Here is a 21,764-nt window from a genome sequence, read left to right as displayed (position 1 = left end):
CTGTAGGCAAACATAGAATCACTACCATGCTAACAGTCCATTTGTATCACATTTACATCAGGGCCATATCAACAGTCACCTCAGAATAGCACTGCTGATCTAAGATGACCATATAATCTTGTTCAGTACTCTGAGATGCTTTGTGAATATGGGCCTAGAAGGACTCTCCAATTATCTAGTCTATGCCAGGCCAGTGTCTCCATGCATGTCCACCACTCACCCATCATGATGTCCTTGGTGACAGACTGCAGCACCACCTCCTCAAACACGTTCTCCACCAGGATGAACTGGGAGAAGTCCTCAAAGATCAACTCCTGGAAGCGAGGGAGGTCCTGAGAGGTAGGAGATGAGAGGTTACAGACGAATGCACTTAACATAGACAATGTCCCAAGTGGCACCCCAGTCCCTATATAGTGCCCTACTCTTGACCAGAGGTTATAGGGTTCCATACGGGTGGCTAAAGTCTGAGGGGTATCACTATATTCAGTGAGCCTCACCAGATGGAAGGAGGGAGAGAGCTGCTTCAGCATGTAGGGGATGATGATCTGTAGCAGGGCCTCTTTGAAGAACTTCTTACGCACCGTGCTACTGTCATAGTCATATTTCTGACAGGGACAGAGAGGGATAAAGACACAAGACCTTAGACTCTTTGATCCGTGATGGCAAGGGTTGCAAAATTCCATAACCTTTCCCAAATTCCCAGGTTTTCCGGCCTCCTGATGGGAATATTCCTGGTATCAGGTGGGAAATATTGAATCCTCCAACCAGAATTTCGGGAAAACCTTGGAATTTTTGGAAAGTAACTGGAATTTTGCAACCGTATTGAGGGAGAATCTATTCATTCATTCAATCAATCCAGTCATTCGCCTTCATCCTAATCCACCCTCAGACTAACTAACGAACCTTAAGAACTCTGTCTTGACAGCAGTGGATGGTCTTACACAGGTCCTCTCCTCCCTGGATCTTTCCCTCCAGACTCTGGTGGAGCAGATGCTCAAACGTGTACACAGCATTATCCATTTGCTGTTACAGAGGAGAGAGGACATAAGTGATGGGGTGGGGGGGGAATAATAATTTTATTGTTGACACACTTGTTTGCCATTAGCCAATTAGCATTTCTCAACAAGTTCAAAACATGTGAATGCATCCAACTCGTATTTACTACTTCACAACTAGAAATTACCACCTTCCCACTTTGTTATGAACACAGCATCAGAGCTTCAGAAAACTAAAGTGTTGGTAGTCTGGTGTGGCAGGGCACATCCATGCCCACTATGCCTACTAGATGGTGGGATTTGTGGGTTAAGGTCTCACCTCTCTCATGAGGATTTGAGCCCTTTGGATGAACACGGAGGGGCTTGACACATCAAACCTCTGCTGCAGTCCCTCCAGATTCAGCTGCTCCACCTTCTCATAGCAGCTCTGCATCTTCACCGGGTGGAACGCCAGCATAGAGATCTTCTCCATGTGCTGAGATAGGGGCGAGGGGAAAGACGGAGAGAGAGGTAGCGAATGAGAAAGAGGTGGGGGTAGGTAGAGAGAGAAAGGGTAGGGGAGCGAGAGAAAGATTGGGGGTTAAAGACAGACAGACAGAGGGATGAGGACTTGGCACAAAAGACAATCCCCCAGGGTCCCTGCGAACCCCTCTGGTGTGTCCAGTCCGGTGGTCCACTCACCTCCGCCAGTTTGTCCTTGCCCCCTCCGTTGAGCGTGTTCTTGCTGACCTCCACCAGCTCTCTGAAGAAGACGTCTCGGACCTCGGAAAAGCCTCGGCTGGTGGGCTCCATCAGGGCCTCCAGGATGGAGCTGAGGAAGGGCTGGACGCTGCCCCGCAGGAGCTGCCCTGCCCTGGGCAACACCAGAGCTACAGAGTGGGGAGACATTGGGGAGTACTGTTAGTCACCCTGGTGGTCTGTAGACAGTAAACACCCACACTTCCAGACCACAGTATTACCCAGAGCATTAAACTCCACACACAATGGAGTGGATCCGAGACCAGGCTTTGTGGAATCTAGCTCTGACTGCATCGTTTCGCCCAAGGTCAATACTTAAAAAAAATACAAAATTATGAAATGGCCCCCTTTGTAGTTACGTGCCTCTGCTGAAACCATACCTTTCTAATAAACGTTAATCAAATACAACCACCAACTGTTTGCTCATTGGTGTTACGCTAAGATTTCAACTCAGCGCAAATGCGCATGTGGCAATTGAATCTCAACAAGGAAAAAGTCAGTGGCGGTATTTGATTAACGTTTAATGAAAAAGTATGTATTTCTGCAAACAAAGAAAGGCATGCAACTCCAGAGGACGAACAATGGTACGCGGTTGGCGTTTCATAATTTAAAGTTAGATTCCACAAAGCCTTGTCTCGGCTTACCCAAAAGCATCAGACTGAAAAGTCCGGAGGAAAGCAAGGGTGGGAACAGGCTCAGGGAACAGAACACTAAAAATAATGACATTATTTGAGGAACAGAACTCGAACCGAAAACGAAAGTGATCTATACTGTTCCGGAACAAAGCCGTTATTTTATAAGCATGGAAACTGGTTAATAACGTTATTTTATAAGCATGGAAACTGGTTAATAACGTTATTTTATAAGCATGGAAACTGGTTAATAACGTTATTTTATAAGCATGGAAACTGGTTAATAACGTTATTTTATAAGCATGGAAACTGGTTAATAACGTTATTTTATAAGCATGGAAACTGGTTAATAACGTTATTTTATAAGCATGGAAACTGGTTAATAACGTTATTTTATAAGCATGGAAACTGGTTAATAACGTTATTTTATAAGCATGGAAACTGGTTAATAACGTTATTTTATAAGATGGAAACTGGTTAATAACGTTATTTTATAAGCATGGAAACTGGTTAATAACGTTATTTTATAAGCATGGAAACTGGTTAATAACGTTATTTTATAAGCATGGAAACTGGTTAATAACGTTATTTTATAAGCATGGAAACTGGTTAATAACGTTATTTTATAAGATGGAAACTGGTTAATAACGTTATTTTATAAGCATGGAAACTGGTTAATAACGTTATTTTATAAGCATGGAAACTGGTTAATAACTTTATTTTATAAGATGGAAACTGGTTAATAACGTTATTTTATAAGCATGGAAACTGGTTAATAACGTTATTTTATAAGCATGGAAACTGGTTAATAACGTTATTTTATAAGCATGGAAACTGGTTAATAACGTTATTTTACGTTCCGGGCATTTTTTTCCCAGTCACACAAAAATCTTAAAGCGCCTACGCAAAGCCCTCACTCCGTCACTCAGAAACGTATTCCAGCGTCTGCCTGCCAGCTGGAAATCTTTGCTACTGTGTGTGTGTGTGTAGGTTACCTGCCCCTCCACACTGAAGCATAGGTTACTGTAGCCTCCTGACAACATTACATAGATTACTGTAGCCTCCTGACAACGTTACATAGATTACTGTAGCCTCCTTACAACGTTACATAGATTACAGTACCCTCCTGACAACGTTACAGATTACAGTACCCTCCTGACAACGTTACATAGATTACAGTACCCTCCTGACAATGTCACATAGATTACAGTACCCTCCTGACAACGTTACATAGATTACAGTGCCCTCCTGACAACTTTACATAGATTACAGTACCCTCCTGCCAACGTTACATAGATTACAGTACCCTCCTGACAACGTTACAAGCCTGATTCAGAAATTAGGGAGAGATGTTTAAAAGAATGTATTAACTTTGTTCAATGCTAGTTAAGGATACTATAGTTATCACGTTTCACATTGGATTTATCAACTACAAAAAGGTAAGAGGTATTTTTTATTTTAGTGCTGCTCTGCACACACAAGCCTGTTAGCTAGCTCTGGTTAGTTTGCTCTGGTCCAAAGTTAAACCAAATCGAAAGTTGAAAGACATTTAAAGTTCCTCAATAGATGCCGCTCCTCCATCACATAGTGGACCTGTGAGCCCTGAGCCCGGTCTGAAGTGTACCAGTGGTATAAAGTGAACATTGGACTCCAGTGACATCTAAGGAATGCAGTCCTTCAACACTGGCTCCATGGGAAACAAATCACAAGAAAGAAAAAAAAGTGCCCTTTTTCTTTTTAGGTGGAATGGTGACGGTGCTAGAATAAAATAGTGAAAGATGCTTTAGGGTTAAAACAAGCAGGCAGACAAGAGCATGAGAGAGAGAGAGAGAGAGAGAGCTAAGATGAGGTAAAGAAAGAGATGGGAGTAAGGGAAGAGAGAGAGAGCTAAGATGAGGTAAAGAAAGAGATGGGAGTAAGGGAAGAGAGAGAGAGCTAAGATGAGGAAAAGAAAGAGATGGGAGTAAGGGAAGAGAGAGAGAGCTAAGATGAGGTAAAGAAAGAGATGGGAGTAAGGGAAGAGAGAGAGAGCTAAGATGAGGAAAAGAAAGAGATGGGAGTAAGGGAAGAGAGAGAGAGCTAAGATGAGGAAAAGAAAGAGATGGGAGTAAGGGAAGAGAGAGAGAGCTAAGATGAGGTAAAGAAAGAGATGGGAGTAAGGGAAGAGAGAGAGAGCTAAGATGAGGTAAAGAAAGAGATGGGAGTAAGGGAAGAGAGAGAGAGCTAAGATGAGGTAAAGAAAGAGATGGGAGTAAGGGAAGAGAGAGAGAGCTAAGATGAGGTAAAGAAAGAGATGGGAGTAAGGGAAGAGAGAGAGAGCTAAGATGAGGTAAAGAAAGAGATGGGAGTAAGGGAAGAGAGAGAGAAAGTGGGAGAGAGTAAAGAAACAGAGTTGACGTTTGAAATGTGAGAGGGAAAGGGAGGGTCAGTTACAGTACAGGATCCCTCTGGTGGCAATTGTCCATAGAAATTCACTAGTAACATGATGCCATAGTCTAATACTGTAGTGTTACTCAATGGGTGCATCCCAAATGCCACCCTATTCCCTATATAGTGCACTACTTTTGACCAGGGCCCATAAGGCTCTGGTCAAAAGTAGTACACTATGTAGAGAATAGGGTGCCATTTGGGATGTAGCCAGTAACTGGTCTTACTGCTTTACTGTGCCAATAAGCCCTTCGCTCTGTACACAACAAACCAAAACCACTACAAATGACAAATAGTAGGCACTCTAACAATGGACATTACAGACGCTAAGACTACAGAAGTACAATTGTTGAGAGAACTAACAGTGTGATTTGATTAGGATCTCTTTTAGTCCCGATTTGGATGAAGTCTACATATCAGTAAGGAGTGTTTTCTATGGGTTCCGTGTGTGCATGTCTCTCACCGCGGATCTTGCCGCTGACGTGTTCATTGGAAGTGATTATCTGGTCCATATCTGTGCGTAACACTGTGTCTAGACGGGATGTCTGAACCTCACAGGCCTGGACTAAAGCCTCATACTGAGCCTGGGTCTGAGACAACACCTGCTTATACACCGCCTCAGAGATCTGTAGAGGGGGAGAGAGAGAGGTTGAACACACACTGCATCCCAAATGGCACCCTATTCCCTACATAGTGCACTACTTTTGACTGTGGCCCATAACTAGTGCACTATGTAGGCATGTCAAATGTAATGCACTATTTAGGGTGCCATTTGGGATGAGGACCATCTGACCAGGGCCCGTGACATTAGCTGAACCATACAGTGGCAAGAAAAGGTATGTGAACCCTTTGGAAATACCTGGATTTCTGCATAAATTGGTCATTACATTTAATCTAATCTTCATCTAAGTCACAACAATAGACAAACAATCTGCATAAACTAATACTACACAAACAATGATATGTTTTCATGTCTTTATTGAGCACACTGTGTAAACATTCACACTGCAGGGTGAGAAAAGTATGTGAACCCTTGGATTTAATAACTGGTTGACCTTCCTTTTGGCAGCAATAACCTCAACCAAACGTTGTCTGTAGTTGTGGATCAGACCTGCACAATGGTCAGGAGGAATTTTGAACCATTCCTCTTCACAAAACTTTCAGATCAGCAATATTCTAGGGATGTCTGGTGTGAACTGCTCTCGAGGTCATGCCACAGCACAGCATCTCAATTGGTTGAGGTCAGGACTCTGACTGAGCCACTCCAGAAGGCATATTTTCTTCTGTTGAAGCCATTCTGTTGATTTAATTCTGTGTTTTGGGTTGTTGTCCTGTTGCATCACCCAACTTCTGTTGAGCTTCAATTGGTGGACAGATAGCCTTACATTCTCCTGCAAAATGTCTTGATCAAAGGAAAAATGAATTCCCAAGTTTATGATAGCAAGCTGTCCAGGCCCCGAGGCAGCAAAGCAGCCCAAACCATGATGCTCCTTCTACCATACTTTACAGTTGGGATGAGGTTTTGATGTTGGTGTGTGCCTTTTTTTCTCCACACATAGTGTTTTGTGTTTCTTTCAAACAACTCAACTGTAGTTTCATTTGTCCACAGAATATTTTTCCAGTAGCGCTGTGGAACATCCAGGTGCACTTTTGCAAACTTCAGACGTGCAGCAATGTTTTTTTGGACAGCAGTGGCTTCTTCTGTGGTGTCCTCCCATGAACACCATTCTTGTTTAGTGTTTTATGTATCGTAGACTTGTCAACAGAGATGTTAGCATCTTCCAGAGATTTCTGTAAGTCTTTAGCTGACACTAGGATTACTCTTAACCTCATTGATCATTCTGCGCTGTGCTCTTGCAGTCATCTTTGCAGGACGGCCACTCATAGGGAGAGTAGCAACAGTGCTGAACTTTTTCCATTTATAGACTATTTGTCTTATCGTGGACTGATGAACATCAAGGCTTTTAGAGATACTATTGTAAACCCTTTCCAGCTTTATGCAAGTCAACAATTCTTAATCTTAGGTCTTCTGAGATATTTTTGGTCGAGGCATGGTTCACATCAGGCAATGCTTCTTGTGAATAGCAAACTCAAACTTTGTGAGTGTTTTTTATAGGGCAGGCCAGCTCTAACCAACATGTCCAATCTCGTCTCATTGTTTGGATGAAGAGCAGATCAAATTTGATGACCAATTTATGTAGAAATCCCTGTAGTACCAAAGGGTTCACATACTTTTTCTTGCCACTGTAGATAGATAGCTTTTAGGCTTACATTAGCTACAACTTTAGCGTATTGAAGTTAACTTACAACAAACCAGGCTTCATTTGACCAATATTATGCAAATCATTACATGAAAAATGTTTCATTGTGCCTGAAAATGTTGGTAATTCACTGGGGAGTTGCTGCTTGCAGTTCCTGCTTGCCGTGTCCTGAGATTCCCTTAAAGCTACAGCGACCAATTTGAGAGTAACAGGCTATTACAGCAATTCCAGGTAAAATATCTATAAAACAAGTCTCAAATATAAGGTAAATGTCTATATATTTCAGCTGTTTCAAAAACATTGCTCTGCTATTAAGATTTTTCCTATAGGAGCAAACATTTCTCTTTGATACTATTTGGTTTACATTAACTGCTTGGCGGGAGCAGTCTCACACGCGGAGGTTACATTAACTGCTTGGCGGGAGCAGTCTCACACGCGGAGGTGGCGTAAGAGATGTGAAAAATGTATCAAGATTCTAGTCTTTACACTATTGTAATACATCTAGCCGCGGGTAGTTTTTCTGATTGCTCTCGGGAATCTATCATAGTGTAAATTCACTCTGTAGGGAATAGGGTGCCATTTGGGACACCGGCTCAATCAGCAATGTGGTTAGGAATGGTAGGTTCAGGAGTTTTCCTGACTATGTGACCTGAATGGGAAAAACTTAACATGTGGTCGGTCGGGGGAAACTCCAGGTTCTAGGAAAGAACACAGTGCAGAATGTAGGAGGGACAACAACTCACCAGCATCCAGTTCCTCTGTCGCTGTTGAATCTTCCCCTTTAGACGAGGACCAATCAGATTCCTCAACTCTGGATGGAGGGTCTCCATCACTAGGTTGGCTAGGATCTACACACACACACACACACACACACACACACACACACACACACACACAAAAGCAAACACTTTATTCATTATCACTTAAACACTCTTTAAAGTGTGTGTAGGAGGTGTCTCTATAAATAACCCAGAGGAGTAACTAGTGGTTGGCAAAACTTGTCATTAATTAAAAGAATAAGACTTCAGAGAAGCCTTGTTGTTTGAGTCAGGTGTTTCCACAACAGAGAAAATGACATGGTGTTGTGTCAGTTGTGACACTTCAAACGGCAACAAACACACAACTCAACCTATGGAGTTCAGGAACAGCTTCTGAGTCACCCATATGAATGGGTTGAGTGGTGTGTGATTCTGAGGATTTAGTACATGAGTCCATGGAAGTGGGAAAGAGGGCAGTGATGTTGAAGCACTACAATGAGAAACAGCATTATGTGGCTCCTCTACAAAACATAATAATAACTAAATGTATGAGTAAGGTGCCGTTCCCAATACAAGGTACCATACAATACCTATTAATACAACACCAAATAGTTTAAAGGCGTGTAATAGACTTTTCTGTGAAAAGTCAACTGAATTAAAAACTGGAATATCATATGTATTCAGTGCTATGGTATTGTCTCCCTAATCTCAGCACCCACAACTCCATGAAATACTATTTTCTCTCTAAAATGCAGTAAAATACTCACACACTCCAAAGAAGCCCAACATGCATAAATCTGCTGGGAGTCGGTTTGTCAGAGGGCCAGTTCTCCATTTCCATTAAATGGAAAATAATACAGGGTATAAATAAGATATTAATATTAAAAACACAGCATTCAGTCAGTATCATCTAAACGTGCAGTGGTCTTGGCTGCAGATTACAAAACCATAACCATGTGTTTTAATTGAATATGCTTGGACCAGGGCTTGACTTGGACCACTCTGCTTTAGACCTAATTGAATAACTGTCTCAATGTGGTCCAGGCAGCATATTGGAGCTGAACAAAGTGGCTAGATACATGCAGAAGATGTTTTCCTGGAGCATAGATGTCCATATAAAACTACTGTGTTGGTGAGGTACAGTTCATATTTTAGGATGCCTGTGATGCTCTGGTGCATGAAACACACTATTAGTCCTTCCAGGACAGCTGTTATTATACTGAGCAAACATAAAACACAACATGCAACAATTTCTAATTTTACTGAGTTACAGATCATATAATGAAATCATTCAACTGAAATAAATTATTTAGGCCCTAATCTGTGGATTTCACATGATATAGATATGCATCTGTTAGTCACAGATACCTTTAAAAAAGGTAGGGGAGTGGACCATAAAACAAGTCAGTATCTAGTGTGACCACCATTTGCCTCATGCATCTCCTTCGCATAGAGTTGATCAGGCTGTTGATTGTGGCCTGTGGAATGTTGTCCCACTCCTCTTCAATGGCAAAGTTGTGCGAAATTGCTGGATATTGGCGGAATCTGGAACACACTGTCATACGCGTCGATCCAGAGCATCCAAAACATGCTAAATGGGTGACATGTCTGAGTATGCAGGCCACGACAATGGGCCTCAGGATCTCGTCGCAGTATCTCTGTGCACTCAAATTGCCATCGATAAAATGCAATTAAAGTTTGTTGTCTGGAGCTTATGCCTTCCCATGCCATATCCTCACCGCCACCATGGGGCACTCTGTTCACAATGTTGCCATACATGTGGTCTGCGGTTGTAAGGCCGGATGGACGTACTGCCAAATTCTCTAAAACGACATTGGAGGCAGCTTATGGTAGAGAAATTAACATTAAATTATCTGTCAACAGCTCAGTGGGACATTCCTGCAGTCAGCATGTCAATTGCACACTCCCTCAAAACTTGAGACATCTGTGGCATTGTGTTGTGTGACAGAACTGCACATTTTAGAGTGGTCTTTTATTGTCCCCAGCACAAGGTGCACCTGTGTAATGATCATGCTGTTTAATCAGCTTCTTGATATGCCACACCTGTCAGGTGGAGTGGATGGATTATCTTGGCAAAGGAGTAATGCTCACTAACAGGGATGTGAACAAATGTGTTCCCAAAACTTGAGAGAAATAAGCTTTTTGTGCTTATGGGACATTTCTGGGGTCTTTTATTTCAGCTCATGAAACCAACACTTTACATCTTGCATTTATATTTTTGTTCAGTATACACAGGGCCATGATATTGACATGATAAGTCTTGGGTGCCTGTCCGAATAGCACCCTATTCCCTATAGTGGACTAATTTTGTCCAGGGCCAGTTTAGGGTGCACTATAGAGGGAATACGGTGCCATTTCAGATGCAGACCTACTGTCTAATGCCCAACACTTGGACCCCTTTAAAGTTTAGTGTCTCATTTCTACTGAGTAAGTGTGATCACTTCAGAACTTCACAGAGTAACAGTGTCCCGTCCCAAATGGCACCCTATTTCCTTTACACTGAGGTACAACATGTTCTCTACACTGTTTTCTCAGGGGAAGAGTATTTTCTCCTTCCACATGTACTCTCAGATAAACAGTCAATCCTCAACAAACAGCTGTGAAATAAAGACCGGCTGCCTGACTGACATCCATCATGGCCACTGACCACTCAAGAGGTTTGGCTAAGGCCGGGAATGACCTGCTGTAAGATTGCTCCTGAACTTTGGTTAGCGATCTTGAATACAGTACATATACTGTAAGGTGTTAGCATCACTAATTCAGAATACATTCAAATGAAACGAGATTGACTAAATGTAACAAAGTCCTCAAGAGCTAGAGCCAGCTCCATAGTGTTCCTCTCACCTGTGGTGGCCCTCCACACATCATGTCCCAGGTGCCGTAGTGTCCCTGAGCTTGCCTGTGGAGTCGCATCGCATCTGTGAAGGCCGGGGTCTGCACCCTGCACTCCTCTGACAGACCTGGAGGGGGCACCAGAGAGCACACATTTTGGATAGGTTGGAGCTTCTGCAGTGGTGGTGTTTGACATGTGTCTGTCCAAAAGGTGATAGAGAAATTTGAAAAATCTATTCCCTTTCACTTTCAGGAAGTAGGCACTCACCGTGTGGGTTGGTTTATGTGGTGAAAATACACCAGCACTCAAAATCAGGGGATCCTGAAATGAGGATCTGTTTCTATTAAGGTCTCTGTATTGTGACACCGTCTAAAAGTGAGTGTGTTGAGAAGTGTGGCCATGAACTGAACAGCCACAAGCGGATGTGCCTGCCTCGGTCTGCCATATGGATTGACGGATGAGACAGAGTGCCACAGCATGTATACAAAGAATACACAACACGCAAACACACAAGCCAGTTGATTAGGTACATCCATCTAAAACCAGGGCAGACCCCCACCACCCACCCACCCAACCCCCACTTGCCTTACATGTGTTGGAAATGTTTGTTACGCAATAGGTATTAAGGGACCTAACAAGTGCCAGAAAAACATTTCCCACACACCAGTACACCAGGCTGTATGGGCCATGGACTCCTGCTGCTTACACCAAGTCCTGACTGCCACCAGCCTGTACCATAGACACCAGGCTGGATGGGCCATGGACTCCTGCTGCTTACACCAAGTCCTGACTGCCACCAGCCTGTACCATAGACACCAGGCTGGATGGGCCATGGACTCCTGCTGCTTACACCAAGTCCTGACTGCCACCAGCCTGTACCATAGACACCAGGCTGGATGGGCCATGGACTCCTGCTGCTTACACCAAGTCCTGACTGCCACCAGCCTGTACCATAGACACCAGGCTGGATGGGCCATGGACTCCTGCTGCTTACACCAAGTCCTGACTGCCACCAGCCTGTACCATAGACACCAGGCTGGATGGGCCATGGACTCCTGCTGCTTACACCAAGTCCTGACTGCCACCAGCCTGTACCATAGACACCAGGCTGGATGGGCCATGGACTCCTGCTGCTTACACCAAGTCCTGACTGCCACCAGCCTGTACCATAGACACCAGGCTGGATGGGCCATGGACTCCTGCTGCTTACACCAAGTCCTGACTGCCACCAGCCTGTACCATAGACACCAGGCTGGATGGGCCATGGACTCCTGCTGCTTACACCAAGTCCTGACTGCCACCAGCCTGTACCATAGACACCAGGCTGGATGGGCCATGGACCCATGCTGCTTACACCAAGTCTTGACTGCCACCAGCCTGTACCATAGACACCAGGCAGGTTTGGGCCATGGACTCCTGCTGCTTACACCAAATCCTGACTCTGCCATCAGCTTGATTCAACACGACCCGGGATTCGTCGGACCAGGCAATATTTTTCCCCTCCTCAATTGTCCAGTGTTAGTGATCGCATGCCCACCACGCTTCTTCTTGATTTTAGTTGATAGGAGTGGAACCTGGTGTGATCATCTTCTGCAATAGTCCATCTGTGACAAGGACAGATGAGTTGTGCGTTCCGAGATGCCGTTCTGCACACCACTTGTTGTACTGCGCCGTTATTTGTCTGTTTGTGGCCCGCCTGTTAGCTTGCACGATTCTTGCCGCTCTCCTTCGACCACTATCATCAACGAGCTGTTTTCACCCACAGGACTGCCACTGTTTTTTGTTTGTTGCACCCTTCTCGGTAAACCCTAGACACAGTGCACAAATGTGACAGGTGGGATCGAACTACTACAACCCTTCACGGAATCAGTAGAGGATGGCTCTCAGCTTAGTAGAAGCCAAGCTACCTACTGGGAAAGGACTGCATAAAGGAGACCCCTGCTAAATATAACCAAGAGGTATAGCCATACATGGGAATCAATTATGTCTGGCATAAGCTCCAAAACTAGCATCACATATCACTTCATGACTCCACAATAGTCAAGCATACAGGAAAGGCTCAACTTGAGTGTGAGTGTCATTGATGTAGTGTAGTCATGTAGCAACAGTGGTGGAAAAAGTAACCAATTGTCATACTTGAGTAAAGGGAAAGATACCTTAATAAAAAATGACTCAAGTAAAAGTCACCCAGTAAAATACTACTTGAGTAAAAGTCTAAAAGTACTTGGTTTTACATCTACTTAAGTATCAACAGTAAATGGAATTGCAAAAATATACTTATGTATTGAAAGTAAAAAATAATTTCAAATTGCTATACAGTGCTTTCAGAAAGTATTCAGACCCCTTGATTTTTTTCTCCACATTGTCAGGTTACAGCCTTATTCTAAAATTGATTCAATTGTTTGTTTTTTCTCTCAATCTACACACAATACCCCATAATGACAAAGCAAAAACAGGTTTTTAGAATTTTTTGCAAATGTATTAAAAATAGAAAACTGAAATATCACATTTACATAAGCATTCAGACCCACCTTTGGCAGCGATTACAGCCTCGAGTCTTCTTGGGTATGACGCTATAAGCTTGGCACACCTGTATTTGGGAAGTTTCTCCCATTCTTCTCTGCAGATCCTCTCAGCTCTGTCAGGTTGGATGAGGAGCGTCGCTGCACAGCTATTTTCAGGTCTCTCCAGAGATGTTCGACAAGGTTCAAATCCGAGCTCTGGCTGGGCCCCTCAATGACATTCAGAGACTTGTCCCGAAGCCACTCCTGCGTTGTCTTGGTTGTGTGCTTAGGGTCGTTGTCCTGTTGGAAGGTGAACCTTTACCCCAGTCTGAGGTCCTGAGCACTCTGGAGCAGGTTTTCATCATGGACCTCTCTGTACTTTGCTTCATTTATCTTTGCCTCGATCCTGACTAGTCTCCCAGTCCCTGCCACTGAAAAACATCCCCACAGCATGATGCTGCCACCACCACGCTTCACCTTAGGGATGGTGCCAGGTTTCCTCCAGACATGACGCTTGGCATTCAGGCCCAGTTTAATCTTGGTTTCAGGTCTGAGAGACCTTTAGGTGCCTTTCGGCAAACTCCAAGCGGGCTGTCATGGGCCTTTTACTGAGGAGTGGCTTCCATCTGGAAACTCTACCATAAAAGGTCTGACTGGTGGAGTGCTGCAGAGATGGTTGTCCTTCTGGAAGGTTCTCCCATCTCCACAGAGGAACTCTGGAGCTCTGTCAGAGTGACCATCGGGTTCTTGGTCACCACCCTGATCAAGGCCCTTCTCCCCGTTTGCTCAGTTTGGCCGGGCGGCCAGCTCTAGGAAGAGTCTTGGTGGTTCCAAACTTCCAGTTAAGAATGATGGAGGCCATTGTATTCTTGGGGACCTTCAATACTGCAGAATTTCTTTGGTACCCTTCCCCAGATCTGTGCCTCGACACAATCTTGTCTTGGAGCTCTACGGACAATTCCTTCGACCTCATGGCTTGGTTTTTGCTCTGACATGCACTGTCAATTGTGGGATATTATATAGACAGGTGCGTGCCTTTCCAAATTATGTCCTTTCAATTGAATTTACCACAGATGGACTCCAATCAAGTTGTAGAAACATTTCAAGGATGATCAATGGAAACAGGATACACCTGAGTTAAATTTTGTGTCTCATAGCAAAGGGTCTGAATACCTATGAAAATAATTTCTAAAAACCTGTTTTCGCTTTGTTATTATAGGGTATTGTGTGTAGATTGCTGAGATTTTTTATTTTGGATAAATGAGGGGTCTGAATACTTTCCGAAGGCACAGTATTAATCAAACCGGACAGCACAATTTTCTTATTTATGTATTTACGGATAGCCAGGGGCAAACTACAACATGCAGACATAATTTACAAACAAACAAAGCATTTGTGTGTAGTGAGTCTGCCAGATCAGAGGCAGTAGGGACGACCAGGGATGTTTTCTGTTTAGTGAGTCCACCAGATCAGAGGCAGTAGGGATGACCAGGGATGTTCTCTGTTTAGTGAGTCCGCCAGATCAGAGGCAGTAGGGATGACCAGGGATGTTCTCTTGATAAGTGCATGAATTGGACCCTTTCCTGATAGCATTCAAAATGTAACGATTACTTTTGGGTGTCAGGGAAAATGTGTGGAGTAAAAAGTACATTATTAAGTAAAATAGTAACGTACAGACACCCCAAATAACTACTTAAGTCGCACTTTAAAGTATTTTTACACCACTGTGTAGCAAATGTGTGATTTTGATTATTTTACCCTACTCTTACAATAAGTGCCATGGAATCTTTAGTGACCACAGAGAGTCAGGAAACCCATTTAACATCCTATCCTACACAGGGCAATGTCCCCAATCACTGCCCTGGGGCATTGGGATATTTAATTTTAGACCAGAGGAAAGAGTGCCTCCTACTGGCCCTCCAACGCCACTTCCGGCAGCATCTCCCATCCAGGGACCGACCAGGACCAACCCTGCTTAGCTTCAGAGGCAAGCCACTAGTGGGATGCAGGGTGGTATGCTGCTCATGTGAGAGTCTATCTCGCATGCTTTGGCTGTGGGTTAGACAAAGACAGGAAATAAATGGAGAGAGTTGGGGAGGGGTTGACAGAGACAGGAAGCCCTCTCTCTGCCCCCAGTGCCCGCTGTGCCAACTCTGGGCTGATGGGTGAGGGTGAAACAGGGCTAGATTGTCTAGGCATTGGCTCTCATGAGAACACACTGGACATATAGATCAGCTGACCAAGGGTGCATCCCAAATGGCACCCTATTCCCTATATAGTGTCCTACCCGTGTCTTATAAAGTGCACTCAAAACTAATGCACTATATAGGGAATAGGGCATCACTTCGGATGCACACCAAGAGAAATGTGTCGCTAGGGATGTAGTTTGAACCCCTTTTAAAACAGGACTGCTATGAATTCCTTTCTTCATAAAAATGTATCATACCATGTTCCTCTACTAAGTTACATGTATTGACACGGAGTATACAAAACAATAAGGACACCTGCTCTTTCCATGACAGATGAATCCAGGTGAAAGCTATCATCCCTTATTGATGTCACATGTTAAATCCACTTCAATCAGTGTAGATGAAGGGGAGGACACAGGTTAAAGAAGGATTTTTAAGCCTGGATACTTATTGAGATTGAATGGCACACATGCACAGAGGGTGAATGGGCAAGACAACATATTTAACAATGGTCCACCCCTCAAAGGACATCCAACAACATGGGCCAGCATCCCTGTGGAACGCTTTCGACACCTTATTTTATAGTCCATGCCCCGACAAATTGAGGCTGTTCTGATGGCAAAAGGGGAGGGGGAATCCTGGAATGTTTGATTCACAATATGTCACAATGTTGGAAACCATTACTTATACCAAGATCAGGGAGCAGATTGCATCCAGAGTAGCATAAAAAAAAGTGTGTGTGTGTGTGTGTGTCTGTGTAAAAAATATGTGGTAGCGTTTACCATGGTCTCTTTATTTGAGACATTTCCCTGTCCATCTTTGCACTACTGCAGTTGGCGTGACTCCTGCCACAGCCAGCTCCCTGTTCCCTTCACATCTAGCCTGTGCGTGTGTATTGTTAATGACTTGTTTACAGGAGTCTGCGAGACCGTACCATCAACCGGCTCTCCGTTAGCTTAGAGGCAAGATGGGTTCAGAGTTCAAGTGTATACCATGATAGCACCTCATGGTAAGATACTGAAACGTACTATAGCCTTCAGCTCTATTCTCTACAACCAAGCTCTGACAGCATTACAAAACTCCTTCCCATGCTGTCTGTCACAGCCTGGGTGTGTACCAGCCTCACTACGATAAACACACTAGGACAAACAGAACCCATTCTACAGTCAGCCAACACATTATGAAAACATACAATGAACGGTAAACATGGTAAACATATGCCCCACTCAGTCTGCTAAGGGTTAAAGCAGTGGAGGTGTGGTGCTCAGACCAGAGGGGTATAATACTACAATGCTAGCTATATCTATTCAGGAGTTTAGAAAGCTAGCCAGCTTCATGTAGCTTCACATTCCAGCTCAGGCTTTATCCATGTTACGAAGGTGGGTTTTGATCCTGCACCTGCCGCTTATTTAAGCCAGGCTTGTAACTGCACGTGGCTAGTGGAACGCCAAACTCTTCATTAAGACAATGCTGATACAGCAATTGATGGCTCCCTGGTGGCAGCCCAGGGACTCTGACTGCCAATGAGATGCACCGCCCTGCAGGAAATACAACTGGTATGGTGATAGACCATGGCTTAGACTGACAGACAGGCTGACTAATCATGAGAGATCATCTCGATCACATACCACAAGCCGACCATAAGCATAGGACTATGAAAAGTTCAACCTAAAAGGAGAAAGCGTGCTGGAGAAACAGTGTGGAAATAGTCTGATCTTATAGAGAAGAGACAATTAATTATATCTGCACGGCATTGATATATTACATTGATTGACGTCAGCGTTTGCACAAAAGACAAAATCCCTCATGAGTTACTATTCTAAAAGTGTGGGAGAATTGGTAATGAAGATGTCATCAAGTGACAACAATACCATCACCTGCCACAGGTAAGGCCACAGGAACGAGTGGGCGTTTTTTTGTTGTTGAGTGGTTATCATGGACACCAGGTATAACAGCAACATGGCAATTATCCCCCACAGTGACAAGCGCCTGAGTCTTCCCTATATGCTTTAACTCTCTACGAAAGGGAAAATAGAGAAATCAGCCATTTCCTTCCATGCACTCCACTAGCTTTGTGCTAAGGCCTCAGCTTTTAGTGTGGTATTACATTTCTCAAAGAAGGCTTGTATTCAAATAGGACTCAGGCATTTCATACAACAGGACACTGAGCCACAAGCACAAAACCAGCCTGAGTTTGCATCCCAAATGGCACCCTATTTTGAAAAAGCTGCACACTATTAAGGGTGCCATTTGGGACTCAGCCCAACCCAGTCCTACCCCAGCAAACAATAGATCCTCTGAACGTGATGCAAAACACTGTTGCTAACACTTTTACTGGACTGTACTTCATGATAACCAATTCCGCTGCGAGTATGCAGCAAGCCACACAATGTGTGTGTGTTGGTGGTTAGACTTATCAGGTTGTTTCAGATTATATCACAAGGCAGTATCTCCACTGACACACAGCTCTAGACCATCGCCTCTCCCAACTCCGTACGGGAGTTGCAGCGATGAGACAGGACCGTAACTACCAATTGGATACCATGAAATTGGGGAGAAAATAGACAAAAAAAATATATATATTTCCAACTGAGCGTTTTTAACAGCCATGATTGAGTGTAGTCTGGCCCAGGAGTGGGAAGGTGAACGGAAAGGCACTGGAGCAATGAACCGTCCTTGCTGTCTCTGCCTGGCCGGTTCCCCTCTCTCTCCACTGGGATTCTCTGTTTCTCTCCCTATTACAGGGGCTGAGTCACTGGCTTACTAGTGGTCTTCCATGCCGTCCCTTGGAGGGGTGCGTCACTTGAGTGGGTTGAGTCACTGACGTAATCTTCCTGTCCAGCGTGGCGCCCCCCTCGGGTTTGTGCCGTGGGGGAGATCTTCGTGGGCTATACTCGGCCTTGTCTCAGAGTACTAAGTTGGTGGTTTGAAGATATCATTAAAACTTGTTTTTCAACCACTCCACAAATTTCTTATTTACAAACTATAGTTTTGGCAAGTCGGTTAGGACATCTACTTTGTGCATGACAAGTAATTTTTCCAACAATTGTTTACAGACAGATTATTTAACTGTATCACAATTCCAGTGGATCAGAAGTTTACAAACACTAAGTTGACTGTGCCTTTAAACAGCTTGGAAAATTCCAGAAAATTATGTCATGCCTTTAGAAGCTTCTGATAGGCTAATTGACATCATTTGAGTCAAATGAAGGTGTACCTGTGGATATATTTCAAGGCCTACCTTCAAACTCAGTGCCTCTTTACTTGACATCATGGGAAAATCAAAATAAATCAGCCAAGACCCCAGAAACAAAATTGTAGACCTCCACAAGTCTGATTTATCCTTGAGAGCAATTTCCAAATGCCTGAAGTTACCACGTTCATCTGTACAAACAATAGTACGCAGTAATAAACACCATGGGACCACACAGCTGTCATACCGCTCAGGAAGGAGACGTGTTCTGTCTCCTAGAGATGAACGTACTTTGTGAAAAGTGCACCATCCCAACCGTGAAGCATGGGGGGGGGGGGGCATCATGTTGTGGGGGTGGTTTTCTGCAGGAGGGACTGGTGCACTTCACAAAATAGATGGCATCATGAGGGAGGAATATTATGTGGATATATTGAAGCAACATCTCAAGACATCAGTCAGGAAGTTAAAGCTTGGTCGCAAATGGGTATTCAAAATGGACAATGACCCCAAGCATACTTCCAAAGTTGTGGCAAAAAGTCAAGGTATTGGAGTGGCCATCACAAAGCCCTGACCTCAATCCTATAGAACATTTGTGGGCAGAACTGAAAAAGCATGTGTGAGCAAGGAGGCCTACAAACCTTACTCAGTTACACCAGTGTGATGAAAGAAATAAAAGCTGAAATAAATCCTTCTCTCTACTATTATTCTGACATTTTACATTCTTAAAATAAAGTGGTGATCCTAACTGACCTAAAACAGGGAATTTTTACTTGGATTAAATGTCAAGAATTGTGAAAACTTCCGACTTCAACTGTATATCTGGAGTATTTCTCCTGTATGAATTCTCTTTCTCATCGGCTATGAAAAGCCAACTGACATTTTCTCCTGAGGTGCTGACCTGTTGCACCCTCTACAACCACGGATTATTATTATTTGACCCTGCTGGTCCTCTATGAACATTTGAACATCTTGGCCATGTACTGTTATAATCTCCACCCGGCACAGCCAGAAGAGGACTTGCCACCCCTCAGAGCCTGGTTTCTCTCTAGGTTTCTTCTTAGGTTCCTGCCTTTCTAGGGAGTTTTTCCTAGCCACCGTGCTTCTGCATTGCTTGCTGTTTGGACAGCTGGCAGGCCTGGACATGTAGGGGGAGTACTATGACTTTGATTGGCTCCAGGCCTGGACAGGTAAGGGGAGTACCATGGCTCTGATTGGCTCCAGAGGGGCCAACAAGGGTTGAAGATTCTGGAGCTTCTTATTGTTCGTACAAAGAGTCAGAGACAATAGTCAATGGGCAGCTGAAGTGGATGTGTTAAGCTCACCCAATGTGGTCTAGGTGTTAAAAAATATATATCCTATTTATGAGAATGTTTTAGTAACCAGAATTACAGGAGCAATTCGGTTTAAGTGCCTTGCTCAAGGGCACAGACAGATGTTTAACCTAGTAGTCGGCTAGGGGATTCGAACCAGCAACCTTTCAGTTTCTGGCCAAACACTCTTAACCGCTAGGCGCCACCATAAAAATAGGCAAATGATGAGTCCATGAGAAAAAAGTATGTACTTATAGTTCTACTAACTATATACTGCATGGAAATGACTATATAGGATGCTTTAAATCAATCAGCAGAAGACCTTCAAAGGTTGAAGTCAAAATGGACACAAACACTGTCAGCACCTTATCATTGTGTGTGTGTGTGTGCCTGCATGTGTGTATGCACGTGTGTATGCATGTGCGCTTTGATCCCAAGTGAACCCGGCTCAGATCCTCCCAGGGCGTGGAGTGTTAGTGGTCGAGACATGCGAGTGTGTTTATTTAAAGTGCATTATGGGAAGGTGCTGACGTGATGTCAGAGGACCATCAGTGGATCAGTGCAGTGATCACCATTTTATTGTTGAGCTGCTTCTGCAACCTGTTGGATCCTAGCAAGTCTGTTCATGTGATTTCATCAGCCCACTTTGTCACTCAATGAATAATCACATATTGTTTCACCTTCCTGTGAAATCCTCCCTAAGGGGATTTCTCACTTCTCCAAGTTTCACTGAAAATGTGTGTGTGTGTGTGTGTGTGTGTGTGTGTGTGTGATGAGGTACAGGAATACACACAAGCACATTTACGATTGATATAGAAAGGGGGGGGGGCTCACCTCATCCTATATCAATTTGTCGCCCATTAGGCCTCTGGACAGAAATAATGCACTATATAGTAAATAGCGGGCCATTTGGGATGTTGCCCAAGACAATAACTTCAATAACACATTCCTGCCCTGCTGCATTTCACTGTCACTGATAGACCAGCTCATTGTGATGGTATGCATACTTTCACAAGACACACACAGGTCTGTGTTGTGAACAATGGCAGTGAGGCAGAAGAGCAGTAATTTGTCAGGGTGGAGCTGAGGGAGAGTCTCTATGTTGTTCTCTATCTGAGATGGGTAATCCTCTGTCATGCAGAACCACCAATGGGCTTGTCTGCATGAGGTGATATTCTTGCTGTAAATGAGTAGTGTATAATTTTCAATGGAAATCAATTTTAGGTCCCGACAAGGAGAGTATTTGCTGTTTGTGTGCGTTATTATGACAGTGTGTGGTGTGCGTGTTCAGACAGCTCCTCACCATTGTTGCTGTGTCTGACACAGTCCTGAAGCACAGCGTGCCACTTCTTCTGCTCCTTCTCTGTCAGCACACAGAAGTAGTGGTGGCGGGCGTACGGGTGCCACAGGATCAGGGGGAATTGGGTGGCACACTTCACAAACTGACCACTGCCCACCTTGGCCTTTATACCTAAAACACAAGCACACATTCAGGTTTATCGGTGTTCATAGCCTCCTCAACGGGGAACCAAAACAAAGAAAACATATTGAATCAGAAAAGGAATTCCAGAACTTGTCCAATAGGAAACACTCATTGCTAAATGTTTTGCTACAGTATTCCCTAATGAATATGGCCCAGCTAGTCACAGTACTTTAGTACTTGATCTCACATTGGGGAAAGTGCTGGTTATTCCAAAATCCAACAGTGTCTAATGATCAGCTGTTTATTATACACAAATCAGCTAGTCAAGTGTAACCAAATCATATCTCTCACCTGGCAGGCTGGTGTTGATCAGTTCAAGATACTCCTCCATGGAAGTTAGAGCTTTGTATCCAGCACAGTTGATGGTTCCTTTAGGGCGCAAGCTCCTCTCGTGAGCCTATCAGAGAGTATAGATTTCAA

General features: G+C 44.0%; 1 protein-coding gene across 1 annotated transcript in view; it reads right to left on the bottom strand.

Moving 5' to 3' along the window:
- The window catches only part of LOC139408565 (protein Niban 2-like), a 42,398-nt gene that overhangs the window by 2,508 nt on the left and 18,126 nt on the right, over positions 1–21,764 (bottom strand). The window contains exons 4-13 of the mRNA XM_071152615.1: positions 21,636–21,741; positions 21,165–21,332; positions 10,677–10,792; positions 7,797–7,901; positions 5,256–5,418; positions 1,677–1,864; positions 1,315–1,470; positions 904–1,023; positions 498–605; positions 221–332 (exon numbers count right to left, since the gene is read on the bottom strand). Coding sequence (XP_071008716.1) covers positions 221–332; positions 498–605; positions 904–1,023; positions 1,315–1,470; positions 1,677–1,864; positions 5,256–5,418; positions 7,797–7,901; positions 10,677–10,792; positions 21,165–21,332; positions 21,636–21,741 — 1,342 coding nt within the window. The remainder of the gene's footprint in view (positions 1–220; positions 333–497; positions 606–903; positions 1,024–1,314; positions 1,471–1,676; positions 1,865–5,255; positions 5,419–7,796; positions 7,902–10,676; positions 10,793–21,164; positions 21,333–21,635; positions 21,742–21,764) is intronic.

Source organism: Oncorhynchus clarkii, chromosome 5, assembly GCF_045791955.1.
Source record: "Oncorhynchus clarkii lewisi isolate Uvic-CL-2024 chromosome 5, UVic_Ocla_1.0, whole genome shotgun sequence".
NCBI classification, from domain to species: domain Eukaryota; kingdom Metazoa; phylum Chordata; class Actinopteri; order Salmoniformes; family Salmonidae; genus Oncorhynchus; species Oncorhynchus clarkii.
This window is presented reverse-complemented; position numbering and strand designations above follow the sequence as displayed.